Below are 13170 nucleotides of genomic sequence, written 5' to 3' on the forward strand. Positions count from 1 at the left end.
TTCACTTCAATATTAATTGTGTTTAGGTTAGTTCATGAATTAGAATTGATGTATTCTATTTGTTCAAAAAAAAAATCGAGATTAATTGAGCATATCTTGAATTTTGATTGTTGAGTAGCCGCATTTTTGAGCATGTAGTAGCACATTTGTTTGTGTTCTCTTACTCTTTCACTTTGGTTATTGTGGTGCCACAACACTAATTTTTATTTTTTATTCTTATTTATGTGAAATCTGTCCGAGTTTGCCATGAACTCCTCTTCTCGCATTTTCTTGTTGAGCCACGAAGGCTCAAACCTTTTCCTTTGAGTTGGTCAGCCCTTGAAACTGACGAACAGGTGTCAGAAAAGCCATATAGGGTTGGAAGCTGACTTCTCAAGTCACGAAAGCCCCAAAATGGGCTATATACATGGAGTATACAGTCATATACACAGATATACATGGCAAAAATATCGATATGCAGGCCCCAAAATGCAGGAATATAGGGCGAGGCGGAATACATATGTTTGGAAGCAAGAAATACCTGAAAAGAGCTAATATATATGCTCATATACACTGATATACATCAGCTGTATTCCCAAAATGGGTTTTGGTTAAACCCCAAAAATACCAACGAAATTGGCCCAAAAGGGGGCCCGAATTCGACTTCTCTCCGTTATTCTTAAATTATTTAATTATAATTATTTATTGTTTGTTGTTATTAACTCTAACTTTAGAATTGTTAATTAACTTAATCGAATTCCCTAAAAGGCGAACTATTTCTCTGTGTTGTTTTATTTTTTTAACAAATCTCATTTTATCAACTCTCGTACTTTCATTTATAATCTCTAGTCAAAAACTTTTTTTTAGTTTAAAATAGTTTTTTTTTTCATAAACCAAAAAATGACTCAAATAAAAACCAACTAATTTAGTTTTCGTTAAAATTCTTTTTACTTATCTCTAATTCAAATATTTCAATTAAGGGCCCATTTTTCTTAAAAAATAAAATCGCTCTTTGTTTAACTATTTTCTCAAAGTTAATCTAATAGTGTAAATTATTATTATAAATGCTTACTTAGTCATTTTCTCAAAAAGTTTAGTCAATTAATTCAAAATGATGTTCATGCGTTAATTTATTAAATTGGTCTAAATCGTTATTTCAAAATGAATTAAATAAATTCTAATTAATCTAGTTTTGTTAATATTCTAATCACTTGTATTTCGAGTTAAATGTTTCATTTTTGGGTCCCTTTCTCTAAAAAAAAAAATCAAAAAAAAATGCGTCCTTTATTTAATTATTTTCTCAAAGTGAATCGAATATATTGTAAGTTATTATTATTTTTATTATGCTAAATCTTTATTTTTTCTAAAAAATAGTCAAGTATCTTTTAGTCAAGTTGTAGGTCAACCGCATGTTAGCGGACACTTCGAATGCTTAAACCCTTCTCGAAGTGTAAATTGAACCCCGAACCCTCTTTGATATTTTCAAATGATTTTTTCTGTTTAAATCTTTGAAAATTATAAGTTTTCTTAATTTCTTTAAAAAATTAAGTGGCGACTCTTTTCTAAGTATTTTTCTCAAATTGTTTTATACTTAGAACATTTCAAAAAGTGATTTTTCTAGAGATAGTCATATTACGACACAACAATATAGAGTTCACTCTCTTTTTCTTCTTCTTCAACAAGCAAGCTCTCTGCAAAACGCTTGTTTCTCTCTCTAGAAAAAGCTGACATTCATTCTTTGATTCCTCTCCATTTTTTCCATTTTCTTGTTGGTGATTGCTTTACAGTTTTCAATTCTCTGACATTGTAAGTTGTTTCAATCAAATTTTCAATTACAGAAAAACCTAGTTCAAGAATGAAGATATATACATTGCTGCATTTGTTCACAAAGTGTACTGTATAGAAGAAGAGGAGATTAATGGGCGGGGTTTTAGAGAAATTCCATTTTGTTCTTCTTAATGGTGATTGATTTACAGTTTTCAATTCTGTAACATTGTAGGTTCATTCAGTCAATTTTGCAATGTCGGGTTCTAAAAAAAAGAGTGTGGGTTCTAGTTCTTTAGCTAATGAGATGAAGAATTCTTTGAAGTTTGAGAAAAGGAGTAATTCGGGAGACTCTGCATCGGTATCTGGTCATAATTAAATAAATAGTGCTATATAAAGAGTTCGCTCTCTTTTTCTTCTTCTTCAACAAGCAAGCTCTCTAGAAAACACTTGTTTCTCTCTCTAGAAAAAGCTGACATTCATTCTTTAATTCCCCCCCATTTTTTCCATTTTCTTGTTGGTTATTGCTTTACAGTTTTCAATTCTCTGACACTGTAAGTTGTTTCAGTCAATTTTTCAATTACAGAAAAACCCAGTTCAAGAATGAAGATATATACATTGTTGTATTTGTTCAAAAATTGTACTGTATAGAAGAAGAGGAGATTAATGGGCGGGGGTAAAGTAATAATACTAATTTTGGGAAGGAAACTAGACAAACACTTGACTACATTACTAACATTTAAATCCTCAACATCCACATTAATTGTCAATTGCCAGCACATCAACACTCCGGCATTTTAAAGTTTAAACGAGGCCTAGAACGGGAAATAGAGATTTGTCCATTTTTCGTGTGTTATAGTCGATAAATTTTGGGTGATATGTGCCCCGATAGTTTTTTGGCCGAAACTTTTGGCGGGTGTCTGTGACGACCTATTAAATGACGTCCATTCGTTCAAAGGGGCAAACATCACTATTTTTGAGATCAAATGGGGCTCGGAACCGGAAATATGAATTTGTCCATTTTTCGTGTGTTATAGTCCATAAATTTAGGGTGGTATGTGTGCCCGACGGTTTTTTGTGGGAATCCTTGATGACCTATTATGTAACACCCCGTAACTAGAAAGAGCTAAAATTAGAAAGGGTCATTTTTGGAAAGAATGAAAATCTGGAAAATTGGTTAAGTTATGTTAAGTTTGAGTTTTGGGTCAACTTCAAACAATCATAAATCCTAGATAAGGATGAGTTAGATGTGCTTCCAGATGCTGTAGGAAAGATCTTGGGGTTATCTTTCCAACGTCCCAAAATTTACTCAATTCCGAGTTCGTATGAGTGAGATATGTTCATTTGAAGTTGGATTGTCTAGTTAAGGAAAGTCAAAAACCAGATTTTGGAAGGGTAGCTTGGTCTTTTCCTTACCCTATTATTTTAATTCGTTTTTGGTAATTACTTAGGGGTCTAAACTGAACTGATCAGTTTACACTTTTGAAAAATTAAATTTAGAGGGTTTAGAGTTGAAAAACAAGCAAGAAAAAAATCGGGGATTTTCTAGGCAGAGGCTTGGAGTGTTGCACCTCTCAGAGCGCCCCATTTCAGAGTTTGAAGTTTGGGCTCTGGGGCTCCGCGCCAGCCAGAGCTCCCCAACTTCAGCTCTAAAGTTTAGGCACTGGCGCCCCGCGCCACTCAGAGCGCCAGGGACGCTAGATCTTCTATTTCTTTCTCATTCTTTCCGTACTAGTTCCCTTGAAACGTACTTATGATTCCTAGTTGATTCCTACACTCTAAGGTACATTTAAACAACATGAAATCATCCATAACATGAGATCATGAGCCTTGAATCCATCATTCAATTCAAGGAAACTTAAGGTCAAAGTCAAGTGAAGTAAGAGTCAAGTCAAGAAAAGTTCTTAGAGTTTCCAAAAGTCTTTTCCAAATGTTTTAACTTTGTTCTAAGACTTAAAGTTCAAGTTGAGTAAAGAGCAAAGAGTAAAGATTGAAGTTCTTTTCTTCAAAGAGTATATTGGGACTATGTATTCCCAAAGAATAAAATGTTTTCAAATTTAAACAAGATAAGGAAACCTTGATTTTCAAAGAGCCTTTGAGCTAGTTTTCAGAAAAGCATAAATGCTTTCACAATTAAGCAAGAGAGGAAACTTTGATTTCCAAGATACCCTTTGGGCTAAGTTTTGAACAATTATCTCAAATCGCAGAAAGAAGTATGTTTTTAAACATAAGAGCTAGTATCATATTTTGGGAGTAGTATTGAGCACCGATATGGGGGAGAGTTCAGACAACTCACAGCCCCCATAAACCATGTAGCCACCATGGATAGAAAAGTGTCATACTTTTTAGATGATTCCTTAGTGCTTTTTAACATAGATTTGTGGATCCACTTAGTAGTCAGGTTTTATACCCTCGGCAAGGTATAAAACGACCTGGCAACATAAGGCAAAATGATATATCTTCACAATAACTCTTACGTGATGGTTGTCGGTTAGAGAAACTCCCACAGAAGTAATTGTATTCTTATATGCACAGTTTATTTATATTTTTAAATACATTTCAGAGGTTATATCGTATATTTGCATACACACATAATATTATTGTATTTCTAAATACATAGAGTTGATACCCATGTTTTTAAAGCCTTTCTTTAAATTGCATCTACATTACTGCTTTATATTGAAATGAGTTAAGTTGAGTTGAGTTGAGTTGAGCCAGTTCTTTCAGTTTCTTTCAAGCTTATGTCTTGTTTTAGAATTTCCCTCGCATACTCGTACATTCAATATACTGATGTCATTTGACCTACATCTTTTAATGATGCAGATACAGGTAACCGGGGTCAGCATCCAGCGCATCGTTGATTCTGGTTGAGCTCCAAAGTTTGTTGGTGAGCCTTCTTGCTTTCGGATGATCCCTTTTATTGCTTTTAGTAGTTTTAGTTCATTAGGATGTCATGGGTCTTGTCCCGACATCCATCTCAGTTGTTTAGAGGCTTCATAGACGGTTAGATGTTAGTTCTTTAGTCTTTTCATTGTTATTCCTTATGTAAGACTTGAGTTGCCATCTATGGCTAATTGAATGTTTTATCCTTAAACGAAACGAGCTTAATTTGAGACAGTTGTTTTATAAGTGCATTTGATCATTGTAATAATGCTTAGAGTCTTCCGCTGAGTAGTAAGTCAGGCCAAGGTTCGCTTGAGGCCAACAATGGTTCTCGAGTGCCAGTCCCGCCCAGGGTGTAGGCTTGGGGCGTGACATATTAAATGGCGTGTTTTGGTTCAAAGGGATAAATGTCGGTATTTTCAAGTTCAAACGAGATGCAAAACAGAAAATATGGATTTTCCATTTTTAGTATGTTATAATCCATGAATTTTAGGTTATGGGCGATTGGTGATTTTTTGGCCGAAATTTTTCATGGATGTCCGTTACGACCTTATTAATGGCATAAGTTGGTCCCGAGGGGTGAACAAACGCATTTTCAAGTTCAAACGAGCCCCATAGCACTAAAAATCAAATTTATCGATTTTCGTGTGCTATAGTTCATGGATTTTTGGTGATACGTGAATCCAACTTATTCTTGGCTGAAATTTTTCATGGATATCCGTTATGACCTTATTAATGGAGTGAGTTGGTACCGAGGGGCAAATAACCGCAATTTAAAGTTCAAATGATCTCCAATGCAGGAAAAACCAAATTTATCTAATTTTGTGTGATATAGTTCATTGATTTTTGGTGACACGTGATCCTGACTTGTTTTTGATCGAATTTTTTCATGGACGTCTGTTACAACCTTATAAATGGTATGAGTTGGTCCCGAGGGGAAAACCGACACATTTTAGAGTTCAAAGGAGCCCCAAAGCGCTAAAAACCAATTTTACTAATTTTCGTGCGCTATAGTCCATGGATTTTTGGTGATACAAGATCCCGACTTGTTTTTGGTAAAAAAATTTCATGGATGTCTGTTACGACCTATAAATGGAGTGAGTTGGTATCGAGGGGCAAACATACGCATTTTCAAGTTCAAACAAGCTCCTATGTGGGGAAAACTAAATTTACCATTTTTCGAGTGCTTTATTACCATAGAAATGACAAACTGGATGGTGGATATGTGTTGATTGGTGCCAACAGATCTGATTGCCTTAGAGTATTTAAATTTGATGGTTTTGCCTTAGTTCAAAGCTATGTTTTGTATTTAATTTGAATTATTAGTTTGCTGTTTTATACAATTTTCTCAATAAATATTATGATAATATTATGATAGTACCATATATTTAAAATTTACGAACAATTTTCTCTAAATAATAAACTTTGTAAACTAATTTATTAAGGGGAAATGCATAAGTACCCCCCCCCCCCCCAAGCCTATGCCCAAAATCCCTGAAATACACCTAGCCTTTACTAAAGTCCTATTACCCCCCGAGCTTATTTTTTAATTGATTTTCTACCCTTTTTGGCCTACGTGACTGAGTCTGTGACTTCACCTATGTTAGGTGCGTGGGTGCAGTTTTTAGACAACACTGACCAATAAAAATTGGCCATGTGTTAAAATAAACTTGAAAAAAATAAACATTAACTCAGTTGTCTTCTTCTTTATCAGTGTTCTTCATCTTTTGAAAAAAAAATCTCCATTATCATTCAAGTTAAATTGCTCCTTGCTTCGAAAAGGTAAAGTAAAATTTTAATATATTCTTTATATTTACACCTTTTTATGTCGATTATTAGTTCTGATTTTAAATTTCTTTCACAATTTTTATGTATAAATGTTAGGATTATGACAAAATCCGAGTTGAATAAGTTGTGTATGGATGAGAATGATTCAATGATCAATGCTGAAGTGCGATGCAAGCATGAAATCTTATTGCAAATGCAGACATCTTGGTTAGATCACAATCCCGGAAGACGATTTTGGTCTTGTCCTCATTATGAGGCCACGAACTATAATTTTTTTCGATGGAGACTGAAATCGACCCACACAAGCACGACTGAAATCGAACACTAAGTACCAAAATCCAACATAGAAAATCAATTATGAGTTTGAAAATTGAATTTCTGAAATCAATTTTTTGAAGATAATTGTTCTATCCCTTGTTCCTTTCTCTTCCTTTTGGTAAAGTTAAACTTGAAAAACGTAAACTGGTAGCTTTTTTTAAAAGTTTGGGAAGTGTAAAAGTTACTTTTGGACTGATAGCTTGTCTTTTAGAAAGCTAAAAAAGTAGGGCCCAGTGCGTGTTCAACAAAACTTTCAACCTATCTGGTTGATAGTGTCACGTAGGCCGAAAGGGGGTAGAAAATTAATTAAAAAATAAGTTCGGAGGGTAATAAGACCTTAGTAAATGTTAGGTATGTCTCAGGAATTTTGGGAATAGGCTGGGGGAGTACTTATGCATTTTCCTAATTTATTAATATAAAACTACAAATATAAAACATAAAATCAAGAAAATAAAAAAGATGATGATTAAAAAGATTTGAGAATTTTTGTCTTTAGATAAATTAATTCGGGATAAGGGTCTGAAAAATACCCCAACTTTGGTCTAATTTGTTATTGCGATACTAAACTTTCATGAGGACCTATTACCTCCCTAGACTATTTAATATCGTATTTTAAACATATATATTTGCCCACATGGACATAAAAAATAATGCAAAATTATAAATAGTAATGTGTCCACGTGGACACATATATACTTTTAAAATACACTATTAATAGTTCAGGGGGTAAAAAATACACTATTAGATAGTCTAGGGAGGTAATAGGTCCTCATGAAAGTTTAGTATCACAACAGCAAATTCGACCAAAATTGGATATTTTTCAGACTCTTATCCCAATTAATTCTATGTTATTAAATTCTATGTATTACTAATAATATAAAATAAAAGGTATTAGTTATGCACTCTATAATACCACGTAGGACTCATTTCTAAGAGGCGATAAATAAATTTATACATATTAATTATATTCTGCCATTTCATCTCAGAATATTTTCTGCAATACCACTTTTATTAGGTTATTCTTTTATCTTTTCCAATCAAGACAAAAATAAAAGAAAGAACAAAATACAGGCAAGAAGCTATATGTGGGAAGGGGATAATGAAAGAGAAAAGACATAAAGTCACCATTAAAGTTATTTCAAATTTTTAAAAAGACACTTTAATATCTTTGTAAAAGGGTCATTTTGATCCATTTCCTCACCTGGGACAACACGCGTGATGCCCACGCTATGACCCGATTCATTTCAAAAACAGAAAAGTCTTCATCTTTTGTTATTTCTCAGCTTTCCAGAGTCTCTTTGTCTCCCAATCCAAACGATTGTGGTGATTTCTAACGATTGTGCTGATTTCTCAGCTTTCTTGATTTCAAACATTGCATTTGACATTTTTCTTCAAAATCTAATCACAAAAATATCTTCATTACTCAAAACTAAATGAAATTAAGAAGAAATTAAACCTTGAAAAACTTCAAATTAATCTTTTCTACTGAAAATTAAAAGAGAAAACAAATTCCTACCTTATTGCACTTGGGAAAGATGATGAATTCATAAAAGAGAGTACCAAAGATGATGAAATCGTCCGTCAAGAGAGGCACCAACGGCTCTTTTTTTGAGCTTTCATTTGGCGGAAGATGATGAAAAGGAGGAAAATAATTAATTAATAAAGATACCAAGTGACACATGTCACTTTTAAATTGATTATTCATAGTGAAAACATTGTTTCACGCGTCTGTTATGCGTGTTCACAACCCAGGTGAGGGAATGGGTCAAAATGACCCTTTCACAAAGATATTAAAAACTTTAGTGGGGCTAATAGGACAGTTGCTACGTTAAGATGTATTTTTGAAAATTCGAAACAACTTCAGTGTGACTTTATGTCTTTTCTCATAATGAAATAAAAACAATAACTAACAATGGATCGACTATATAAATTATCTATGATCGTATTTTATTATTTGAAATCATTTTAGATTGTAAGGTCCACCTGATTGACCATGTCTTACTAATATTTATGTTTATGATAATTCAATATTCATTAAAGGTATAAATACTTACTAATTATATTTCGCTGAATATTATATTGATAATTCATATTGAATATTGACAATGTAGTCACAAATTATGTTTCACGATTTAATATTATCTTTGTGTAATACACGTCTAGGTGAACATGTCCCAACAATAATCGTATTATGAAAATTTATTATAAATTAATTAAGTTAACGATAACTGATTGTTTGTCGTATCTTTTTTTTTTTTCAAAAATAAAAATAAAATCTTATTGTCATTGATAATATGAACAAGCTTACATAAGTGGACGTACTTATTCATAATAAAGGAGTTAAGCAAAGCAAACATAATAAATCCAATGACAATATTTTCACCCTCACTTCTAAATAAATTCAGATCGACTATATGAATCCTCATTCTTCATATTTTGTTATATAAAATCATAATATTTGCTTAAGTGAGCTCGAACTAGTATTATCTATATTTTGATAATTCATCATAAATAGAGTATATAAATTCTCATAGACTATATTTCACTATTTAATATCGTGTAATTTAAAGTCGTCATACATGCATAGAAGAGCACATCTCAACAAGAAAGCATATTAATTGTATTCATCATGATCAGTTAGTTTTACATTGACTATCATTTTGTTGCAACGCTTCTTCTTGACTCAGATTTTGAAACAGATAATCTGAAGATTAACTGTCATCTTATCACAATCCTCCTTCTTTACTCATATTTTAGAATCGATAATCGCAACCCTCCTTGTATACTCAAATTCAAAATCAATAATATAAATACCCACTTTCATCTTATCACAACCATCTTTCTTCATTCAGATTTTGAAATTAAACCAATAATGCGAAGACAACTTTCATCTTATTGCAACTCTCCTTTCTTTACTTAAACTTGAAATCGACAATGTGAAAATCAACTATCATCTTATTACAATCCTCCTTCTTTACGCGGATTATAAAAAACTGATAATATGAAAACTAACTATGATATTATCGTAATCCTCCTTATTCTTTACTCAAATTTTGAAACCGATAATAAAAAATTAAAATAATAATTAAATAAATCGTACTATAAATATTTTAATATACATGTAATAGTATATAAAGAGTTCCTTTCTCTTCTTCAACAAGCTCTCTCTGTAAACAAGCTCTCTGCAAAACGCTCACATTCATTCTTTGTTTCTACCATTGAAATCACGAGATCTTTCTTTCACCCCCATTTTTTCCATTTTCTTGTTGGTGATTGGTTTACAGTTTTGAATTCTCTAACATTGTAAGTTGTTCCAGTCAATTTTTCAATTACAGAAAAACCCAGTTCAAGATTGAAGATATACATTGTTGCATTTGTTCAAAAATCACATTCTAGAAGAAGAGGAGATTAATGGGGTTTTAGAGAAATTCTGTTTCCCCCAACCCATTTTGTTCTTATTGGTGATTGATTTACAATTTTCAATTCTGTAACATTGTAGGTTCATTCAGTCAATTTTGCAATGTCGGGTTCTAATAAAAAGAGTGTTTATGAAGTGGGTTCTAGCTCTTTAGCTGATGAGATGAAAAATTCTTTGAAGTTTGAGGAAGATGATGAGCGAAGGAGAAATTCGGGAAAATCTGCATCGGTATCTGGTCAGAATGTGAGTTATCCGGTGGAGTTGACTCCGGGAGAGTTGAATATAAAAGGGCATGACTATTTCGTAAAGGGTGATTATAAAGAAGCGTTGAGTTTTTTTGATAAAGCTATAGCAAGTTGGCCGGGCAATGGTCCATTACATTGTAATAGAGCTGCTGCGTTGATTGGTCTCATGCGATATACGGAAGCAAGAAAGGAATTTGAAGAAGCCATTAGATTGGCTCCAACATATGTTCAACCACGCAAGCCTTTGGGACTTTTGTTACTTTGGTAAGTGATATACAACTTTCTATCGGAGATTAAGTGTTAAATGTGATACTTAGCCAAGTGATAGATATACAATGTTCAAGCCTGTTTGCTTATTGTTGATCTCGAATATTGGTGAACTTGTATCGGAGATTAAGTGTTAAATATGATATATTTGATACTTAGGCAAGTGATATACAATGTTCAAGCCCGTTTGCTTATTGTTGATCACGAATACCAGGAAATGTGGTGAACTTTCTGTAGGTTATATTAGATATTACGCGGGAAATGTGTTATTTGCTAATGTAAAACTTTCTTGATTGATGTTTTTTGTGTATGTATATTATAACCATAGATATGTATTGATTGGTGCCAATGGGCTGCACTTTACCATCAACTATTTTCTGAATATGCTTGGCAGCAGAACTATTTTCTGTTTCAGTGTTTTCTTGTTTGATTGTTCTCCGAGAAGTTGTGTTTTTCCCTTTCTTTCTTTTCCCCTCTTTGTTGGTAGCTTCGGTCAATTCCTTATCTCATTCCTGTAAAACTTGCAGTTTAGGACAGGTTGAAAATGCAAGGGAGCACTTATTTTCCCTGGGTCAGAAACCAGATCAAGCCACGTTGCAGAAGTTACAGGCAGTGGCGGAACATATCAACAAATGCACTGATGCCCGGAAACTTGAAGATTGGACGACTATGTTAAAAGAAGCTAAGGCAGCAACTACTTCTGGAGCTGATTCATCTCCTCAGGTAAAGCATCTTTAGTGGTTACATTCTGTGACGAATAGGTGCTGATATTGAATTCACAGCTATGTGCATGTCAAGCGGAAGCTAGTTTGAAGCTACACCAATTAAAGGATGCTGAAATGTGGATATATAAAGCTAGGATGTATGAGCCATCTGCCACAGCAAGCCAGTCAAAATTTTTTGGAATGCTCTCTGAAGCATATATATACTTTGTCCAAGCTCAGATTGACAGCGCTCTTGGAAAGTGAGTTTATCACTTATCAGTATTGCATAGGTTGTAATATAGAAATAAAAGAGGTTCAGCCATATTATGATCATGAATATATCTGCAGGTTTGATGATGCGCGTACTGCCATTGAAAGAGCTGCACGAATTGATCTTCAAAGTGCTGAAGTTACTGATAAACTCAAAAACATGAGGCTGGTGGGTAAAGCTCGTATTCTTGGCAACGAGCATTTTCATTCTAAAAGATATGCACAAGCTTGTACGGCTTATGGGGAAGGGCTCTTGCTTGATTCTTCAAATTCAGTTCTCTACTACAATAGAGCAAATTGCTGCTTTAAACTTGGAGAGTGGGAAAAATCTCTGGCTGATAGCAACCGTGCTCTCCTTTTCCGGCCACAATATACTAAAGCTCTTTACCTAAAAGCTGCCTCAAATATCAAGGTGTGACATAAATTGGTTCTTTTTACTTTTTCTTGATAATTGCTGCAAAAATCATAAATTTGATCGTATGCAATTCATTATAGCTGGAAAGATGGGCTGATGCTGTGAGAGATTATGAGATTCTGCGGCAGGAACTTCCAAATAACGAAGAGGTTGCTGAAAATTTATCCCATGCCCGAGTTGAATTAAAGAAGTCACACAGAGAAGGTGATGGCAAGGTGGAGTTGGTTTCAGATGTTGAGAAGTTCCAGGCTGTGATTGCATCTGGTAGGCTTTCCTGCATCAGTCAGTATGTTATATCATTTACTATATAACTCAACAATTACTGTTGGAAACTGTAGGTGAATCTGTGGTCTATTTTAATGAATTATCCAACCCAGAATGCATATGGATGTCCTCAGTCATGGATACCTTGAGCGTCAAATATCGTTCAGTAATTTTTCTCAAGGTAAACAATCATAGGCAACACGTCGTGCTTTTCAGGCAGACGGGAACACCTAGACTCTAAGCTGCTATTATATTTCTTACAATGCACAACAGGGGAATGAAGAAAACTCATAGTAATTTATATTTGGTCTTTTGTTTTCTATACTGAAGGTGGACGTGGAACAAAGCCCAGCAATCGCTGCAGCAGAGAACATTACAGCAGTACCTAAGTTTAATCTTTACAAGGATGGCAGTCGTGTGATGGATAAGGGTACTGCAACTTCAGGTGAGTTGGAGTTGTTGATTAAGGACACCCTCATCGATCCCATCTAGAAAGGATGTGACATTTAACCATGGTTGTTCGTGGTCTACAGACGGAAAGTCTAGTCTCCTTTTTTACCCTCGTGTATTCATTCCCCATCTCCGATACTCTTCCATTCGTACCTTTTTGATATTTTTAGCATTAGTGAAGATTATAGAGTTGATTTTACGGCAATATATAGCTGTGCTAATTGGAGTTAGATAAAGATGTATGCACAAACTACTATTGTGGATGTCTGGTGAATAAAAGATGTATTCATTTTTCTTGCTTCTTGATGTTTCAAATAGAGGTTATGCGACTAGTGGAATTACATCGGGTTTATTCTTGTTGTTGATGATCAAGTCGTGTACTATATCTTCTTCGACGTATACATA

General features: G+C 33.8%; 1 protein-coding gene across 1 annotated transcript; it reads left to right on the forward strand.

Annotated features, from left to right (window-relative positions):
* Positions 1-10252: 10252 nt before the first annotated feature.
* On the forward strand, positions 10253-12807 carry LOC125817721 (TPR repeat-containing thioredoxin TTL1-like). The gene is made up of 7 exons (XM_049497269.1): positions 10253-10659; positions 11190-11385; positions 11445-11626; positions 11715-12048; positions 12132-12315; positions 12390-12496; positions 12646-12807. The coding sequence occupies exons 1-7, from the start codon at positions 10253-10255 to the stop codon at positions 12805-12807; spliced, it is 1572 nt and encodes a 523-aa protein (XP_049353226.1).
* Positions 12808-13170: the final 363 nt, after the last annotated feature.

The sequence above is a fragment of the Solanum verrucosum genome, unplaced genomic scaffold (assembly GCF_900185275.1).
Source record: "Solanum verrucosum unplaced genomic scaffold, falcon-dt-bn FXZP01000280.1, whole genome shotgun sequence".
In the NCBI taxonomy this organism is placed as follows: domain Eukaryota; kingdom Viridiplantae; phylum Streptophyta; class Magnoliopsida; order Solanales; family Solanaceae; genus Solanum; species Solanum verrucosum.